This window comes from Primulina tabacum, chromosome 17 (assembly GCF_025594145.1).
Source record: "Primulina tabacum isolate GXHZ01 chromosome 17, ASM2559414v2, whole genome shotgun sequence".
In the NCBI taxonomy this organism is placed as follows: Eukaryota; Viridiplantae; Streptophyta; class Magnoliopsida; order Lamiales; family Gesneriaceae; genus Primulina; species Primulina tabacum.
The window spans coordinates 32,978,435-32,999,777 of NC_134566.1; the positions used below are offsets into that span (position 1 = coordinate 32,978,435).

At 28.8% G+C, this 21,343-nt stretch overlaps 1 protein-coding gene across 1 annotated transcript; it reads left to right on the forward strand.

Moving 5' to 3' along the window:
• The first annotated feature begins 3,123 nt into the window (after positions 1-3,123).
• Positions 3,124-11,025, forward strand: LOC142531183 (protein NRT1/ PTR FAMILY 4.3-like). Its single transcript, XM_075637253.1, has 5 exons — positions 3,124-3,422; positions 3,765-3,982; positions 8,415-8,858; positions 9,390-9,538; positions 10,026-11,025. Exons 1-5 carry the CDS (start codon positions 3,245-3,247, stop codon positions 10,915-10,917), a joined length of 1,881 nt encoding a protein of 626 aa, XP_075493368.1. The 5' UTR covers positions 3,124-3,244; the 3' UTR covers positions 10,918-11,025.
• The last annotated feature ends 10,318 nt before the right edge of the window (positions 11,026-21,343 follow it).

Here is a 21,343-nt window from a genome sequence, read left to right on the forward strand (position 1 = left end):
AAAATTACAATATTGGACGTGTACACGTATTTGTATTTTTATGATTTGATTTTCTATTTTGTCAAATTTCAGTATTAGTCTCATATTTTTCAAATTTTTGACAAATTTAGTCCTTATTTTGTTAGGTCCTAACGTGACGCTGTTAGAACCACGTTGATTCCACATTATCACACATTGGGAAAATGATTAGAAATGAAAAAAGACATCGGATTAAAATTAAAATATGATAATATAGAGGATTGAAATTACAAGAAGTAAATAAACATGACCAAAATTATAGTATTCTTTATTTTATTGATGGAGTTTTTAAAATATCACAATTATATCTACAATGTTAATTTTGTATTAATAAGAACTGAATAAATCTTTATATCGGCTGTTTTTTGCTTTTATATGATTTGAAAAGATTTTCAAACAGAAAAAAGTGTTTTATTATGTTGGAATATTTTAGTTTTGATGATGTGATAATAACCAGGAATTAATTTAGCTATATTAAAATTCAGCACTCCGAGAAATTCAATAGCCGATAAGTTCAGTAGACTACTTGCTCACATCTGATAGTTGCAGCTGAACATGTGCAAACACTACTACAAAAACTCAAAACGACAAAGGATAAAATCCGTTGTCGTAAGCCATTTAAAAACTGTTGTAACTGAGGGTGTTGTTGAAAATGCGTTCAACGACAACGGTTTAAAGCCGTTGTCATTGCTAACATTTGCGACAGATTTTTGACATTAGCGACGGATTTAACCGTCGCTTATGACAAACCGTCGCTAAAATTAGCGACGGTTAATTTAACCGTTGCTAAAATTAGCGACAGATTTTCCATAAAGTCCGTCGCTACATTTAGCGACGTTTTGTCATGATGTCTGTCGCTAATTTTTTCAGTAAAATAAAAAAAATTACTTTTAATAATTTAGTAAATCTAACAACATTCATGATCTTAACTAACGTTAAAAATTTACAATAAATTGAAGCGAAATTTTTTACCCTAAATCGAAACTAAAAGTGTGTAAAAGAAAAATTTTAAGTATTGTGAAGTAGAGTGGAAGAAAATGGATAGAAAACGCTGGTATTTATAGACAAGTTGCGACGCTTTTTTGATTAACAACGATAATTTTATAGACTGTCACTACTGTCGCTATTAGCGACGGTTTAAGAATAGCCGTCAAGAATAGCCGTAATAGCGACGGCTATTCTTAAACCTTCGCTAATTTTAAATTTTTAGCGATGATTTTGAATAAACCTGTTGCTAATTTAAAATATGCGATGGTTTAGCTAAAAATCGTCGCCAATTTTTCGCTAATTTAAGAAATACGACGGTTTCTTAATGGTTTAGAAAATCGTTGTCGATTGTCTAAAAAAAACACACTAATAGACAACAGTTTATAAAATCGTTGTCGTTGACCCTAAAAAAAATGCTAAAAGACAACGGTTTTTCGAAAATCGAACCGTTGTCGATTGTATAAAAAAACAAGATAATAGACAACAGTTTATAGAACCGTTGTCGTTGACCCTAAAAAAACGCTCAAAGACAACGGTTTTTAGAAAACCGCAACCGTTATAAAAAATAAAAGACAACGGTTTTAGCGAAAAACCGTTGTCGTATGTGTGTTGTTGAATGACAAATTTGTTGTAGTGAAAGAAAAATACATTAACTTTGTTAAGTCCAGTACGATATATAAACATAATGAGCCTAATGTTCAAGCTGAAAAATCTAAAAACCAGATGAATAAGGGTAGGCATTTTGGACTCGTTTATATTCAACCTGAGAGGAAACGTTTACATGAATACTGGACCAAGTAGAAGATCAATTTCAGTTTAGCACCTCTCAACAAAGGCTACACTACCATACTAAAATAGCAGACATGTTCAGAAGAAATATATATTAGAAGACAAGGACAACATGGGATGACAACATAATATAATATATTTGTGAAGGTTAATGTCAGATCTTCTGTGGCATATATCCCATGAGTTACCCAAATCACAGTACCCTTTAGAGTAGCACAAATGTGACTATACAGTTCGGACCAAATAAGTTGAGGAACATGCTAAGTCTCCTCCCAGAGATAATGAATCTAGTGCTCATGAACATTCTCCTATCAACCTCAGCAATCCTATTTTATTACTTCTGTTATTGTTCAAAAATTTCGATAGACTCATTTCGCATTGAATTTCAATCGTCGGCTGATGGACAAGATCAGAATTCTGCTATTAAGATTAATAAAGGTTACACCTGATATTCAAGATAAGGAAATTGTGAGTTGTTTATTCACCAACTCTAAAGCTCCTTCACTAATTCTAACATATTATTTCTTACAGTTTATTTCTAAATTCAGATTATGGCATACTCCATATTTTTTGTTGAGATAATGCTGATATCCGTTTCACATGGCAGAAAGCTGCATGACTAATAAAATATTCTAGTACACATGCAAATGTCAACTGATCGATCGTGTTAAATTGAAGTCAAAAGGTACGCAATCCCATCTTGAATTAAAAAATTGTTCATAAATGATTACTATTCATCACATCCCAAAATTTTATAACAAATTATATTATTTTTTTCTTCAATCCATATTTGTTGAAAGCATCTTTTACATTGACTAAAATTTATAACTAATGATAATGATACAATTCAAATATTTAATTTAAATTGTACATATCAAATATCAGGATTTTATAGCCTTTTGTGACAATTCCTATATCCCAACAACATTTAAATCTTCTCGGTGCATATAAAGTCTTTTAATTAAGGTAGCAGTTGGATTTGGCTGGTTGGCACTAGAATAAAATTTTCAACAGCGGGGTTGAACTGAATAGATCATCACCAAAACTAGTGCATAAGACAACTTTTGTAACACAGTGCTGTTACTATCACACTCATCTTAATTTAAAATCAACAGAACCAATGAAATTAAATTAATCTGCAAGATTTTGTAAAGTATATTGACTCTAATGTGATTTATTTAAAATATTTTTTTTTCCTTAAGTTGATGATGATGTATATATGACATAGAAAGTCTCGCTCACGCGTTAAAGTTAGAAGTGTGTTTCATTTCTGGATTGGCAGTTGGTCATAATGTTCAACTGTCTGGGTGGGGAACTGTGTGGCTCTGGTATTGTATAAATTGAGGCCACTTTCTTGATTTCAGTATACAACAAGGGAACTCTCATTTCTTAGCTACGTACTAGCTAGCTTGCAGAGATATTATTATAAGTCTTATACTGATATATATATATGTTTCACACTCTTCAGTGTGTGTGTGCTGTGTGTGGAGCAATGGAGAACACGATAAAGTTGCAGGAGTTGAAGGGAGATCAAAGGATTTGTGAAGGGAATGGCACCGTTGATTGGAGAGAAAGGCCTTCGAACCCTAATAAGCATGGTGAAATGAAAGCTGCTGCCTTTGTTCTAGGTCTTCTTCTTCTTCATCATTGGATATTTACTCGAATACAGTCTCACTGCACGTGTGTCTTTTGTTTGTGAAAAGGACAAAAGGGTTTCTGAGAACTATCCTTTTATGTCCCCAAAACCTTTGAATGCAATAGATTTCTTGATTTCTCGTTGTTTCGATAGCTGACATGTTTTGATCAGTTCTTTCGAAGTTGGAAGTACTATTGCATATTGTAGCTTTCTTTTTAAGTTTTTGGATTTCTAATATAATAATATGTGGAATGGATCAACAAATTTATAGTTAACTACAAAATTAATGTACTTTACTTAGAATAACGAAGATGAATGTTGAATTTTCTTGCAGGGCTTCAAGGATTTGAGATAATGGGAATAGCAGCAGTTGGGAACAACCTGATAACATATGTGATAAACGAGATGCAATTTTCACTGTCGAAATCGGCGAACACTGTCACCAATTTCGTAGGAACAGTCTTCATTCTAGCACTTGTCGGAGGCTATCTTTCTGATTCACATCTTGGTTGCTTCTGGACTATGCTCATCTTTGGCTTTGTTGAACTTTCGGTAATATTTAATAATATTGTCTTCTTCTCCACCTTTTTCTCCATGCTTTTTGTCTCCCTTTTTAATTATTCCAATATTTAACAAAAAATCTTACCACCGAAATATGCACAAATGTCTTTTGTTCAAGTTTCCCTTTATTTTTTAATTCCAAATTGTTTTTTATAAGCTTATACAGAGATTCATAAAAAAATTTCAAGGTGGTTGTTTAATCAAATTTCTGCAATTTTTGTTCATCGTAAATCCGTATTCGATATACTACAATTCATTCATGTGCAGAATTCGCATACTCAACTCAAACTTTTGCTCCAAATGCATAATAGACTTATAATATATACTAAATATATATATTACCCTGATTAATTATATATATGTCATGATAAGATCCATATATGATACCCCCTATCCAAATTTTCTGATTCTACCATGAACATGTAGCCATCAATACCTTTTAATATAACTAGCAAGAAGCACGTGCGATGCACGTGAATATTAATTATTTAATAAAAATTAAAATTTGATTTTTTTTAAAAATAATTTGAATAAATTTTTTTTAAATTTATATTGTGTTGGTAGAATAAGATTCACAAAACACGTTTTCAGTAAAACACATTTTTCTTATTTTTAGTTTAGTATAAATAGTTCATTTTCTTCTTTTGGATACAATTTTGGAAGCTCATTTATCGTGGTAAACCGAACAATGAAACTTCTCCATTTTCTGAGAAATGTTCTTATGAGTCTTAACATATTGGTTTAGTCTATTGTCATATTAGACGAATAAATTAATTAAGAACGTATATACCTTACTTTCAAAATTGTTTCTCAAATCAAAATTCAAGCAATTGATTTTATGTTATATAATAAATTATAATGAGTATAATATATAGAACGAATTTAACTGAAACAAATTTTGAAAAAATATATATCTAAGCACCACGTATAAGTTATAATAACCTAAAAATCAATCAAATTATGGATTTTATAAATACATATATAATAATTTATATAAGTGAAGCACATTAAGGACAAATAATTATCAATTTAAAATATTTGTGACTAACTCATCAAAATATTATCAAAACTAATGAAATAATAATATTGATAATAAAATATAACCCATAATATTCAATTTAAATATTATTTAACCTCATACAGAATTTTTTTACCTTTTTGCTTTAGAATTATATATTATAGATAAATTAATTTTCATATACATTAGTTAATAAATAATTTTTTTAAAAGTATATAATTTATATTTTTCATTAAGCCATCAATTACAAATATATATATATATATATATATATATATATATTATGTATTTGTATGTGTTTAGTGATTGTATATTACTGGGATCATAAAAGAATTTAGTTGGGGTGAATAAACTCTTTTAAAAATATTTGCTTTTAAAATTTGTCTTCAATCGTTTTTAGGCGGTTGAAAGATTTTCTCAAACGGTTAGAATATGAACCACGTGAAAAGTGTGAAAGACGATTCAATATTTCTAATATTTTCAACCGGTTTGCAATCTAAACAACAAGATATAGTTTGAAATGTAAAAACTTGTGAAAAGTAAAGACACGAGAATTTTATGGATGTTCGGAGAAAAACACTCATACCCCCTCTTCCTCTGTAGGAAGGATTCCACTAAAACACTTGTCTGATATATATATTTTTTAAAAAATTGCTACTAAAATATTTAAATTTCTTATTATAGCTAGCTCTCTTAATTTTTCTATCAGATTCATATTTTATGATATTATTAGTATATTAACATTCATGATTATTGATATAAATTATACTAAATAATTTATTAACTTATTTACTTTCAATTCTTAGTTAAAAAATTATAAATATATTATTTTTAAATTTTATATTATTATATTATTATATACTTATCATGTTATTGTATTATTGCATATATAATTATTTTTTCTTATATCTTCTTGTGATACTATGATTTATTATTTAATCAGAAACTACATTAAAATATAATAACAAAATTGCATTAAAATCATAAAATAACATGTAGAAAGAAAATTAAAAGGATAAAATATTTAAAGTTAGTATAAAGATGAAATATTTGAGAAAATTAATATAAGAGTTACATTTTATTCTTGAAGTGATATAAATTATTACAATCAATATATTTTAGTGATAGTTTATTAGCATTTGTTAGACTATTAATTATATATTATGTGGAATAATTAGGTTACTAATTAATTATATATTAGGCGGAATAAATAAAAAATTTTGATATTTCATTTTTACGCTTGCAACAATTAGAAATTTACAAATATATCTTTATTGAATCTAGGATTTGTATTGATGAGGAGGTCATTTTTATTTTTTGACAATTGGAAAACATGACTAATGATCTACACTTTTGCAGGTATATAGATAAAAAAATATTTTTTTTATCAAAGATATATTCATTTTTAATGCATAGATTTCCTATAAATTGTGTAGAAAATTTCCATGCAATTAATCTAACAACACACAATTTAAGGGGGTAGTAGAAAATTTACAATGAAAAACTTTGTTATTCTTTTTACACTTTTATAAGTATAATAGTTAAATATATATTCTTTTAATATTTTTAATTATTTTTTAAAATTAAAAAATCTATTCTTTTAATATTTTTTCTAAGAATTATGTATCAAGAAAATGTTATTTCTCTAATGTATTTTTATTATCAAATACCAATTCAATGTTTATGTAACATTATTTTCAAAATTTATTTTGTTACAAATTTCTATTAAAAAATAAAAATACTATTATGATCTTCATGTATTTAATGATTGTGTAGAAAATTTTTCATACAATTAATCTAACAACACACAATTTATGGGAATAGTAGAAAATTTACAATGAAAAACTTTGTTATTCTTTTTACACTTTTACAAGTATAATAGTTAAATATATATTCTTTTAATATTTTTAATAAAAATATATTTTTATTAAAAAAAAGCTATTCTTTTAATATTTTTTGTAAGGATTATGTATGAAGAAAATATTATTTCTCTAATGTATTTTTTATTATCGAATATCTATTCAATTTTTATGTGATATTATTTTCAAAATTTCTTATTTTACAATTTTCTATTAAAGAATTTTTAAATTACAAAATTATGATAACTGATTTTGAAATTGAGACTAAGAAAAAATTTAGTCTGATTTTGGTTCTACTGTTATTGAGAACCATTGTCAGGTTTAGCTTTAGACATTTAATTTTATGTCTAAATCTTAATCAATCTTAGTAGATATTTCGAATATCACCAAATTTGTGTGTGCTGAATTTATAAATTTGTCGTATGTATAATTTTTTTAAAAAGTGCTACTTAAAATCTTTACTTTCTTACTATAGTCAAACTCTCCAAATTTATCTAAGAGCTTCATATTTTATGAGATTATTAACATATTGACATTCATAATTATTGATATAAATTCTTCTAATAAATTTATTAAACTATTTACTTTCAATTTTTTTGTTTAAAAAACCATAAAATATGTTAGTATTAAACTTCACATTATCATATTATTTTATATTTATCATGTTATTCTACTATTAGACATATAGTTAAATTTTTTTATATATCTTCTTGTAATACTATAATTTATTTATTACTTAATTAGAAATTGCACTAAAAACATAATCACAAAATTATAATAAAATCATTAAAAAAATGTAGAGATAAAATTAAAAGAATAAAACATTTAAATGTAGTATAAAGATCAATTATTTATAAAGATCAATTATTTGATAAAATTAATATAGGATTTACATTTTATTATTGAAATGATATAAATTACTACAATCAATGTATGTTGTAATGACAATTTATTAGCATTTGTTACAATTTTACATATATATCCTTATATGATTTTTTGAATTCATATTAATAAGAAGACATTTGTGTCTTTTCACAATCGAAAAACAAATGAGTGATCCACACTTTTATAGGTATATATAGAATTGCACTAAAAACATAATCACAAAAGTATAATAAAATCATTAAAAAAATGTAGAGATAAAATTAAAATAATAAAACATTTAAATGTAGTATAAAGATCAATTATTTATAAAGATCAATTATTTGATAAAATTAATATAGGATTTACATTTTATTATTGAAATGATATAAATTACTACAATCAATGTATGTTGTAATGACAATTTATTAGCATTTGTTACAATTTTACATATATATTCTTATATGATTTTTTGAATTCATATTAATAAGAAGACATTTGTGTCTTTTCACAATCGGAAAACAAATGAGTGATCCACACTTTTATAGGTATATAGATATGCATGAGCAGTCATGTTATATGACAAATTTATGCACATGATTTTAACATATACGCCATCATCTTCTTTTCTTATCATATTTTCGATAATTAACAAGAAATAATAAATAATCAATCAATTTTGTAGGGTTTTATATTACTATCAGTGCAAGCCCATATTTCCCAACTTAAACCACCACAATGCAACATGTTAACCGATGCTGAAAACTGCGTAGAAGCCAGCGGGTTCAAATCCCTTATATTCTTTGTGGCACTTTATTTGGTGGCATTAGGGAGTGGATGTGTGAAGCCTAACATGATAGCACATGGTGCTGACCAATTCAATATTCAAGATAATCCAAACCAATCCAAGAAGTTATCCAAATACTTCAATGCTGCTTATTTTGCATTCTCTGTGGGTGAACTTATAGCCTTAACTATCCTGGTTTATGTCCAAACACACTCCGGGATGGATATCGGATTCGGGGTCTCAGCTGCAGCCATGGCCATGGGATTGCTTAGCTTGATTTGTGGAACACTTTTTTATAGGAACAAGCCTCCTCAGGGCAGCATCTTGACTCCTATTGCCCAGGTGAGTTCTCGATCCGTTCTGAAAACTTAAAAATTTCCGGCACTTAATGGAAATAATAAGATCACCTTGGCTTTATAATGATAAAAAACATTCATCATTATTATATCCTCTTATTTCACTCATAACATGCTCGATTACATCCTAATTATGCAGTTGATTCTATTATTTTATGTTCATAAATCGAATAGTTATCGTATTTGAGACGACTCTTTAATATTCTAGTGATCTTTCCTATTTGATTCTGCTGATCATCAATGAAATATTGATTACTAAACAAATTAAACAATTTCCCCCTCAATTTTTAATTTAATATGTTTGTGTGTCCAATTTCAGGGAAAAAAAAAAGTTTGTGTGGCCTAGCTGGTGCTCACTTTTGAATATTGACTACCATTAAACGTGACAAATGAATTAATTAATTGATCTTAATACAAGATTCTGATTTGTCGGAAGATTTGGCAACCTGTTGGTCGTATAATTAAGATTTATTAATCCATTCTTTTAATTTTTTTCAATTATTATATACTAATTCAGGTGATTGTGGCTGCAACTTTAAAGAGAAAGCAAATGTGCCCCTCTAATCCTATGATGCTTCATGGAAACCACTCAAAGGAATTAACAAATGGCGACATCCCCATTTCTGAGAATAATATTGGCAATTTGCATCTCACTCAAAGATTCAGGTGCTATATATTATATTTATAATATGCTTAGAAATTAGAATATTTTATTGTCGATATTTCTTAAATTTATACGTAAACCAACGCGTTATTTCTTCAAGAGAAATTCTCGGTTCCGTTGCTATCGCGGGCTTTACGCAATCGATCGGATTAGATTAGAAATATTTGTATTAGTTTTAAAAAATCAAAGATTTAATTAAATGTATGTAATTAAGGTTCATAGACTCGTAATAATATTCAGAATTTAAAAAAATTATAATATTTTTTGGTTTATATAATTACACCTCATACGGTATTCTGGTGTCGATTTGATTTTAAGTATATGATTGATGTTTTCTTTTTAGTTAATGGGTTTTTCCCCTTTTTTGGTTCTGCTTTCTTTCTCTCCATTTTGAAACAAAAATGACTTTCCAATAATAATAATAATCTAAAGTCCTTGCACATATAATTAATATCCTCTATTTCTTTAATGTTATTTCATGATCTGCAGATTCTTGAACAAGGCCTGCATAAAAATTCAAGATTCAAACAACAACAAGAAAGAAAGTTCATGGAGACTTTGTACCGTAAACCAAGTAGAACAAGTCAAAATACTAATCTCAGTTATTCCAATATTTGCATGCACAATTGTTTTCAACACCATCTTAGCACAATTACAAACCTTTTCGGTCCAACAAGGAAGCAAAATGAACACTCAAATCACAAAATCTTTCCACATCCCTCCAGCTTCCCTCCAAGCCATTCCTTACATCATGTTAATCTTCATTGTCCCTCTCTACGACACGTTCTTCGTCCCTTTTGCTCTTAAAATCACCGGTCACGAATCCGGGATCACCCCTTTGCAAAGAATAGGATTCGGCCTATTTTTCGCCACTTTTTCGATGGTCTCAGCTGCCCTTATGGAGAACAAGAGAAGGGATTCAGATAGAACGATATCTATATTTTGGATTACGCCTCAGTTCCTGATATTCGGGATATCCGAAATGTTTACCGCCGTGGGGCTGGTTGAATTCTTCTACAAACAGGCAGTGAAAGGGATGCAAACTTTCTTGACAGCTATAACTTATTGCTCATATTCATTTGGATTTTATTTGAGTTCAATATTGGTTTCACTTGTGAATAAGGTGACTTCACATGGTTCTTCTGGTGCGGGATGGCTAAGTGATAATGATCTGAATAAAGACAGATTGGACTTGTTCTATTGGTTGCTTGCTGGTCTAAGTTTCATCAACTTTTTCCACTATCTATTTTTGGAAAGATGGTATTCTAAAAATCAGTCTGCATCTGGAGTATTATTCTTGCCACAAGAGATTAATGGTTCCAATAAACCAAAAAACATTGGTGAAGATGACAATGTATGTCCCTTAAATAATGTTGTATGATCTATATATTATGCTTGTAATTTGCAATTCCCTTTATTGTTTCTCGAGTATTATGGTAATATTTAAGAGTAGAGAATTTAAAGGGTGGGGGTAATGTCATGTGTAGCTAGCTAGGATATATATATATATGGGTATGGAATTTGCATTATGTATATAGAAAATGGCATTATTATCTATCGACTTTCTTATCTTATGTTGAACTTTTTGATTTTTTTCGACTCAAATTGTATATCTATTTTCCAAAAATAAGAAGTGCTTGTTTTCACGGATCGAAACTTGGAAACAATCTTTTTCTCGAACTTGTTATTTATTACGATACAGAATTATATTTTTCTGCAAAAAAGATGTCACTTTTATAGCACATTCAACATGTGCGTCTTCCGCGCTTCCTCGCCCCTCGCACGTGGAAACACCCGCGTGGAAGAGGAAGATGTTGGGCCCCGCGCAGGTGAAGTTCCCACCATCTATTTTTAAATATATATATATATATATATATATATTAAATAAATCTTGATACAACGGGATCTGGCCGTTGTAAAAAATGTAAAAATAAAAAAAAATGAAAAATTGTGAAAAAATGTTTAATTTTTTAAAAAACATTCTGAAATTCCAACGATTATATTTTATTAAATTGAAATATTTGTTTATGAATAAACCTTCATTTTGATTTTATTTCCAAAAAATCTTCAATTTATTTCGCATAAACAATCTCCAGTATTTCCTCGCACACATTCTTCAACATTTCTCATGTCAAACACGGACTTTTTATGATCTGACGATGAAAATGTGTCATATTCCATGATGAACCAATTGGTGCTCTCATCAAGATGACCTCTAACTCATAGATTATTGGCACGCGTTGCTGTAGCACTTGAACTGGGGAAGTCAAGTCGCGTACGTGGCTACAAACTGAAAAACAAATTTGAGAATGTGTTGTTGGGGCTGAAAGGTTATATCAAGATTAATTCGCCGATTATCCTATCTACAACGAGAAAGGTTTTCGAAAGTTATTCCAAATGAGGAGATCTTTGTTTTTAATAATTATGGAAACTTTACAAACCAATATGCTTTACTTTGTCCAATGGAGGGATGCGACCGATAAGCTCAGATTGTCATCACTTCAGAAGATTTCAGCTGCGATCCAACTACTTGCATATGATGTTGCAAAAAATGTTGTCAAATACTTGAGGATGGGTGCATTGAAAGCCTTAGAATGTTTGAATACATTTTGCAGGGGTTGTATAATATATTTTCAGAGCAATATATATTTTAGGCAACAAAAAAATTTAGAAGTTGCTTGAATAACTGTTGAAATGCTGAAATGAGATTTCCTAGGATTCTTGGAAGCATTGATTGCATGCACTGAGCTTGGAAGAATTGTCCAACTTGTGCAGGACAATATCAGATCGGACATAAAAAAGAACCTTCAATCATACTACAGGCGGTGACATCGAGAAATTTATGGATTTGACATGCATATTTTGGCATACTAGGATTCAATAACGACATCAACGTGCTGGAGAGGTCCGATTTGTTCTTAAATATTGCAATGGTAAAGCCCCTTCAATAAAGTTTGAGGTGAACGAGAACGAGTACAACACGAGTTACTACCCTGTCGATGGTATTTATCCATCTTGAGCTACCTTTATGAAAACCATCATTCAACCTCTCTCACAAAAACGTAGGATTTTTGCACGATATCAAGATGGGGTGAAAAAAGATCATGTTGAACAAACATTTGATGTATTCCAAACACGATATACAGTAAGAGATTCATCTCGCGTGTGTGATCCAATTGATTTATATTATATAATAAAAACTTGTATCATTCTCCATAACATGATTGTTGAGGATGCAATATACTGGAAGGTCATGATTTCCTAACTTGAGATGATAAATATGTGCCCCCAAATGTTGTCCTTTCAAGAGACCCTACCGTAGAGTTCAACACCTTTCTAGAGCGATGTGTCGGCATTCGGAACCGAGAATCGCACCACAAACTTCAAAATGACTTGATCGAATATATTTAGAGTTTATATTGGGAATTTATAGATGAATTATTTTATCTTTTTAATTATGTATAATTTTTAAATGTGCATTTTAGATTTTTTTTACTTATGTTTTAAATTTTAATTATTTTTAATTGTATATTTCTAATTATGTGCAATTGTATTTTTTCAAGTATTTGCAAATTTATTATTTTTAAAAAAATACAAATTTATTAAATTAGATAAAAAATTAATATTTCAACATCATCGGTGTAACATCATCTCAAAACTAGTAGAAACATACAATGAAATTATAAACAAAGATATTACCACGACCAACTTTATCTCTCCAACTTTTTTTACAACATTGAACATGTTAGATTCTAAAGAATTTTGACAGAGAAAAACTAATCAAGGAATATGATATGAACTACATTCAAAGATTCACTTGATTTGGCCTTATTCCATCATTGTCTAGTTAAGTCCCCTTGGTGACAGAAAATGCGAGGGAAAGTGGAGTGAGGCAGGCTCTAGCCAATAAGTATGTGTCCTTTTTACTGTATAGAGTCCTCAAATACAAATTTCGACATTTGTGTGATGGAGGAAGGGACAGACTCAGCGGGAGAGGAGTTCCGGAAATAATCAATATCCACTTGAATCAGATTTTCCTAACGTCTTTATAGATTTTTAGCACAATATACATTTGAATCTACCGTAGTTGCTGTTCAAATAGAGCAAAAAACTATGAATAATATTATGTGCAAGATCATATATTGTTGGGGACTAGTGCCCTTAAAGCATTGTAATAAGCATTTTTTTTATATTATTAATGAAAGCGACATTTAATTTATTATTGGACATGTTTTCATGAAAATGTTATTGTCATGAATATCATAGCAAAATCCTTAGTTTATTGGATGTAACCATAATTTTAGTATATATAAGAGGTATATAGACAAAGTGATTAAAATTATGGATAATAAACTTAAATTAAGTCCGTGATGAATTAATTAAAGTAGAGATCTTTAATTAAAGCATCACTAACGCAACCCATAAATATTATGAATGTGACCGTCTTATACGGATCGTCGATGTTAGGACATCTAGATGGGGGCATTTAAATATAATATGATTATTTACGACTTGGACTGATTTAATGAGTCATTTCATAATAAATCCGGTTGTTAATATCAAGTTCAAATTAAATCATAAAGATGATCATATATGGACAAATATCAATCCTGAAATGATTATAAACTCATGTTCATTTTAATATGATTATTAATTTGTTTATTTAAAGTTTGCGATTGTACATTCTTAATACTTGCATTTTAAATTTATATTTGAAATGAATGCCTGAGAATATAAATTCACAGACATGGAATACATTCCTTCTTGCAGAGAATTAGAAAGACGATTCCCTCATTTGTTAATTCTGGAACTAAGTGTTGGTTCCAACTAATTTATAATTAAGTTATAAATTGAACCACTCACTAGTGAATTAATAGTAAATTAGTATAATAAATAATTGAAGAGGTAAACGAAAAATTCATAGCTTCAATGTAATGATTATATCAATGGATACTCAATTTTGTAGGGTAAGATATTCCATAATGAAGAAAAGTACAATTCCATATTTTTTGTAGAGTAATTATGAAATTAATAAATTAGACAAATTAATTAAAGAGTTTAATTATTTATCCAATTTATTGGAGCTTCTAATTATGGGGCCATGGTTCTCGATACGTATTTCCAAAATAATGACGAGCTAGAAATGCAATTTAAAAATCACATATGAATATGGAAAATTTGTTTTCATAACTTCAAATGCTTAGGAAATAAATATAATTAATTATGATATATTAATTATATTAAATTATAATTATGAGATAATTATAAATTTGGATTAGTACGGTAATATTCAAAAGTTGTTTATAATATCTTTAATTTATTGTGAATAAAATTTAGATATTATTTAATATCTAAAAATAAGTTAGAACAAGAGTCTAATTTATTTTGATAAGATCCTAGAAATCTTATAACTTTTAAAGGAGTTTTAAAAGACTTAAGATAATACAATTCAAACCAACTTCAAATGCTTGGAGATAAATATAATTAATTATGAGATATTAATTATATCAAATTATAATTATAAGATAGTTATAGATTTGGATTAGTATGTTAATATTCAAAAGTTGTTGATAATATTTTTAATTTATTGTGAATAAAAATTTAGATATTATTTAATATCTAAAAATAGGTTAGAATGATATTCTAATTTATTTTGATAAGATCCTGAAAATCTTATGACTTTTAAAAGGAGTTTCAAAAGACTTAAGATAATACAATTCAAACCGAGTCTAATCTTTTGGCCCTATCCTAAATAAAGTGGTCGATTTTTTGGAGTCCCAATTAGATTATGATTTGGGCTACTTCTTTGAATAATTATAAATAGGATTAGATGATATTTTGAAAGGAAGAAAAAAAAAACAACTTTTCTCTCTATTTTTTCATGAGTTGAAAATATAGTAAAGAATAAAAAAATAAAAACTTTGGTTTCTAGTATTTGTCTTTTTAAGTGCCCACACACTGTCGTCGATAAAAATAATCGTATTGTGGTTTCTACGCATCTCAGATTCACGAAAAAAGGGAGGAAAACTACGAGATGTTAGCTTTCTAATAAATAATTTTGTTTAAATTCATTATTAATTTATGAACATATGCTCGATTATAATTTATGAAATTATGTAATTGCTTCTGCTGTGTTTCGAAAATAAATTTTTATAGCCAGAATTTTTCTAGAGGCTATACAAAAAATCCAACATATATATCATCGTCTTTAGGACAATAATATTTTTCATAATGGAACTTGTATATTTTTTTTATTTTTGGTTATGTTATCAGTCAATCCGCGATTTATTCCATTAATTTGCACTTTTTTTTCCTTATTTTTACTCATTTCTCAACAGAATGTTAACGTCATGCAGGAAAATTTTGACCATATGTGTGACATCAATACTCGGATGAAAAAGCTAAAAAAGAGGAAAAGATAAATATTATTTGATTAAAATAAAATATGAAAATATAAGATAAAAAATTGTTTTATTCCATACAAAAATGTTTTTAATTGTTTTCATAACGATTCAACTTTATTTTGACAAAGAAACATGTCTGGAACATGATGTGATGTTGGAACGTACAAGTCCCTACATCCCATTTCATCTTCTTTGAAAAGGAGCCTTTTTCCAATCCCTAACACCAATGACTCCATCGTGTTGCCTAAAACATTGAAATTTGGTCCCTCCATTCTAAAAATATTTTATCACTTTGTACTCACTTTCTTTGACAATTTTTACCCTTCAGTCATGGGATTTTTCATGATATACACCATGACTCAAGGACTTAATTACCACATTCAAGATGTAAAAATTAAATCTTTATATATATATAAATACTGCAAAAATAATTTAAATATTTTTCATTTAAAGAGTGTCGATTGTTCTAATTCTACTCTGCCTTCCACTGGATCTGTAAGTATGAGTTCGAAAGCAAATTATCATGTTTATTTAATTCTGAGATCGATGGAAATTTTAATGAATACTTCATTTTGACTCGATAATCATTGTATATCATCTATACTTCTATACTATTTTATTAAGTTTGAGACACTTAGAGTAATAATTAACTTTGGTGTCATGGTCTGTTTTAATAATTTTATATATTAATAAAATGTTCAAATTTTAATGCAAGTTATATGTAGTTCAGCGGATAGAGTCATTGTTTCTTGGGGTTTAGGTTATAGGGAGGGTTCAATTCTAGGTAATTTTTTTATTCTTTTATTTTTCAATTTATTTTTTAATTTATATATTAAAATTACAATGTAGTCCCTCACTATTTCTTATAATTATATCTTGATATTCATTTAAATATAAATCAAATGAATTATAAAAAATATTATACGTGGCGTGCATCGGTGTACTTAACCATTAAATGTAAGTCCATAATTCGGTACGTAGTTGTTTTTATACATTCATATGTATTTATATAATAATAGAATACATGTACGTGTAGATTTTTATAATTATTATTAATACTGTGGATGATGTGTCTTTCAAGTTGGCATAAGGATATGCCACCTAAATATGTGATCAGGAGTTCGGGTTTTTTTTTATAATTATTAATACATGTACGTGTAGATTTTTATAAGTTATTATTAAAAAAAATTATTTTAAAATCAAATAATGTGTATTGTGATCATCTGGAATTGAAGAAAAGGTCTCATCATTTATGCAATAGAGTGAGGCAGTCGATCATCTAATACAGAAGATGATTTAAGCCAGTATGCTTTAGCTAGGGATGGACAAAAGAAGAATAACAAGCTAAGGGCCGCCCCTGAAAGGTTAGGGTGTGCAGACTAGACCTGGTATGCACTACTAGTAGCAGAAGAGACAAATACTCTCGAACCGACATCATTTAAAGAAAAAAAAGAATGGAGGAGGAAGTTAAGTCATTAATAAAAATTAACACCTGGAAACTAGTGACTAAACTGAAAGAGCAGAAGATCTTGGGGTATTATAAATGGATCTATAGACTTAAGGAAGCTCTAAAGTGTGCTTTGGATTTCAGTTGTTGGCCATAACTGAAATCACAGGCTGCTTGTTGATGGGGAAAAGCTCACAACACTCAACTGTAATGGGTATTAGTGGTTGACAGAAGAAGCATTCGATAAACACATATAATCGAATGGTGTCAAGACCAGAAGGGGAGAAAAAGCTCATTATTACTTTCAAAACACCACTAATATATCATGAAAAAAGCGAGGGATACACAAGGCGATCAAGAAAGGAATAAGAAGATAGATTGGTTGGTTGGTTGGTTGTCTGTTTTTTTTTCTGGTTAATCGAGATCTCTGTTCTTATTTTCCCGTGGATGTAGATCATTTTACGATCGAACCACATAAATATCTTGTGTTGGTTGGTTGTTTGTTTGTTTTTCTGGTTCATCGAGTTCTTAAGCTTGCATGGTATAGAGAACATCCAGACTTTATGTTTTCAATCACTACCAAAAGTGCAAATCGGCTTTCCCAAGTGCGCATTGCACGTTGCACACTTTAAAGCTGTTGAAATTCACAAGTATTGATAGCGAGCATTGTATTTCAAAAGAGCATCGACAACACGCAACACACAGCTGTGGAGCTGTGGAAAAGAATATCGACAATGCGCGCATTGGAAGATTACTTCTCCTACAATCTCGAATCTTCAAAACAGATGGGTTTCGAGAGAGAAAATGTAAACACTCTTCAACAACAAAAAGAATTATTTACTCTTCAACAAACAATCTCTTAATCCGTTCATTCCCTTTTCCATAACCGTGTATTTAAGAACATTCACACACTCATCACAAGCAACAGTGTTAAAGCCATATAATCTACACACAAGCAAAGATCGATAAATGGAGAAGAGCAAACTATTGGCATCAGAGTATCAATTTCTCAACACCAATCGATTATCGTTGTTTAATTTCGTTGTATGAGAGAGGGTTTCTCAATTTCTGGTTTTGTTGTGTGATAATGAATTTAGGGATCTAATTTGCACCCTGATCATTTTGGTGGTGACTGTGGATTAACCAAGACAAGTGCAAGACTATTGACAGTATGTCGTGCGCTGTAGATGTTATATTTAATTTTTGACTATTGATAGTATGTCGTGCGCTGTAGATGCTATATTTAATTTATGACTAGTAATACTGCTTTGACAAAAATTGGTGTGAGACGATCTTACGGGTAGAATTTTGTGAGACGGATCTCTCATTTGGGTCATCCATGAAAAAATATTACTTTTTATGCTAAGAGTATTACTTTTTATTGTGAATATTGGTAGGATTGACCCGTCTCACAGATAAAGATTCGTGAGATCGTCTCACAAGAGATCTACTCTAGTGCTTTTACTGCACGCTGCAAAAAACCTCTATTCTTGTAGTGAACGTCCGGTACTATTAGCTTTGTAAATCAAGTTGTTCATTGATTTAGGTCCCAAACACCTCAATTTTGTATCGAAATACAAAGAAGAAAAAGGAAAAAGAAACACCTCAATTTAGCATCATGAAAAGAGACGTTTACATGACAACAAAACTTGGCCATTATTGATTGAGACATCAACTAGATTGATGGATGGATTTCGATAAGGGGCTCGACAATATGGTTAGATTTGTGTAAATTGCATGTTATATGTTTTAGCGAGTTAGAATCATCAGTATCTTTGAATTCGAGAATGAAATTTTCATACCGACACACATTTATGTATACTTTTATATATGCTCACATCATTAACATTTCATTATGTTTACATTATTTTTCGGAGGTCTTCGTCTAGTCCCCTTCATTTATTACATTCAACAACGGAAGAAACAATGGGCCGACAATTTGTAATTTGTGAGAAACAACGAAATGACAAGAAGAAGTGCGCCGGGTTGATGTTAACCCCACAAATCATCCAATGACCTAATTTTCGATCAAACCAAAAATTAACCTAACCCCTTATTGCGATAAAACCACGGAGTGCTATGAAAAATTAGAGCTTCTAAATTCTACTATAGATATTGAGTTCAGGTACTCTTTCACGATATGCTCTAAAATAGTTGATCTCATTAAAAATTTGACTAACATATATGATGTAAACGAACCCAGCAGACTCGAATATTGTTCAAATTGTAATTGAAATTGTCCAACTATATAGGAGGACAACATATTTAAATATAATTTCATGTAAAACCCATTTAGGAACCCCCCTCAAAAACCGTAACAGACCTCAGAATTCTTCATTTCTCCATCCAATTTCACCCATAAATCCCCGTTTTATCCTCATATTCTCCACATATATCACTGAACTGAGTCAAAGTTTCAAAAAGCTGATTTGCCTGGAGCTGAAATTCAGCTGAAACTACCTTCAAGTCCACCGAATCGGATCTTCAGCAATTAATTACCTCACATCTCCTTTGATTTTCAGTTTAACTAATAAAATTATCATATTAATTAACTATTTAATATATACCGAAAATGAAAGATATTTGACAGTAAATATTATGATTCGCTGTGGGGTCTAAATCAAAGCGACGAAGTAAACTTTGGAAGATTTTTTGTTTGACCATTTACTTCATAATAATTCTTTTGTAACAGATTATGATCTAAATCAACTTTTTAAATATTTTTAAAAGAAATTTTTTTATTGATGGTATCGATCTTGCCCGTTCTTGTAAAAGAGATGTCCGTTTTATTTTGGATGATTTGAGAAAAATTTTCTGTGTTTGAGAATTGGTTCTTGCAAAAAAAAAAAAAAAGAAGATATTTTTATATTTTTTTTACAAGACAAATTTTACGGTATCTTTGTGTAATAAATATTATTGGATTGTATTGAAATCGATAATTGTATTGGTAATGATTAGGATTGGCACATTCTAATTTTCCTGATTATTTCTGCTCTTTGGTAAACTTTGACAATGTTAGTCGTTGTCCCCTAATTAAGTAAATCATATGAAATAAATTAATAATATAATAATAATAATAATAATAATAATAATGTTAAAATTTTTAGAATTAAAATAAATAAGAAAATCAACATCATCATATTATTACCAAAATTTCAGTTTAACCGAACTGGCCAAAATATTGATTTAACTCAAAAATAGAAATCAAACTAAATAAAAAAAAGGATTATTTTTCTTTGCATTCAAATTAACGAAAGTTAAGGAAATTTTTTTTATAAAGTAAGACTTTTTTATTTAAAAAAAACTAATAAAACTTGGGATATAAAAAAATTTGAAGCTTAGGTTATCTCATTTTAATCGATTTTTTTGATAAAATAACTTAAACGAAACCAAAAGAGTCTTTTCAGAATTTTATCGAAAAATTCGGTCCGTTATTCCCATTTAACCGAAGTTTTCCTTATCCCCAATTTTGAAAACATCATATTTTTATTAATGCTAGTAATTTATTTTTTTTTTTCGTTTTTAAATATTTCTATTATCCATCATCAGTATTAAACATTCGTGCATTAGGCCATAAGTTCCTAATTAAAGCAAGCTAAAAAATTATAATATACTGTATAAATTCATTTTTAATATAACTATAAATATAATTTAAACATAATCCAAAGACTTTAATTAAATCTTATAATTTATATTATTTATTTTTTATTAATAATAAATAAAAGGAGACAAAGAAAGTTTGGAGCTCAAAACATTTTTTTATTATCAGTTTTCCTAAAACTTCTTCAATAGTTTTGAGAAACAAAAAGATTTTGGGATTTTAAAAGTATGACGATAATATTAAATCTGTGGAAGCTTTAATAAAAATTAATTTTACTTATCTTTTGACAAAAAATATAAAATCTAAACATTATAAAATGAAATAAATTTATATATAAAACTATTTTTCAGAATTT

Coding starts and splice junctions, on each gene's coding strand:
- LOC142531183 (XM_075637253.1), top strand. CDS start 3,245: ATGTTTCACACTCTTCAGTGTGTGTGTGCTGTGTGTGGAGCAATGGAG. Junction 8,859..9,389: donor TCTTGACTCCTATTGCCCAG/GTGAGTTCTCGA, acceptor ATACTAATTCAG/GTGATTGTGGCTGCAACTTT. Junction 9,539..10,025: donor CATCTCACTCAAAGATTCAG/GTGCTATATATT, acceptor CATGATCTGCAG/ATTCTTGAACAAGGCCTGCA.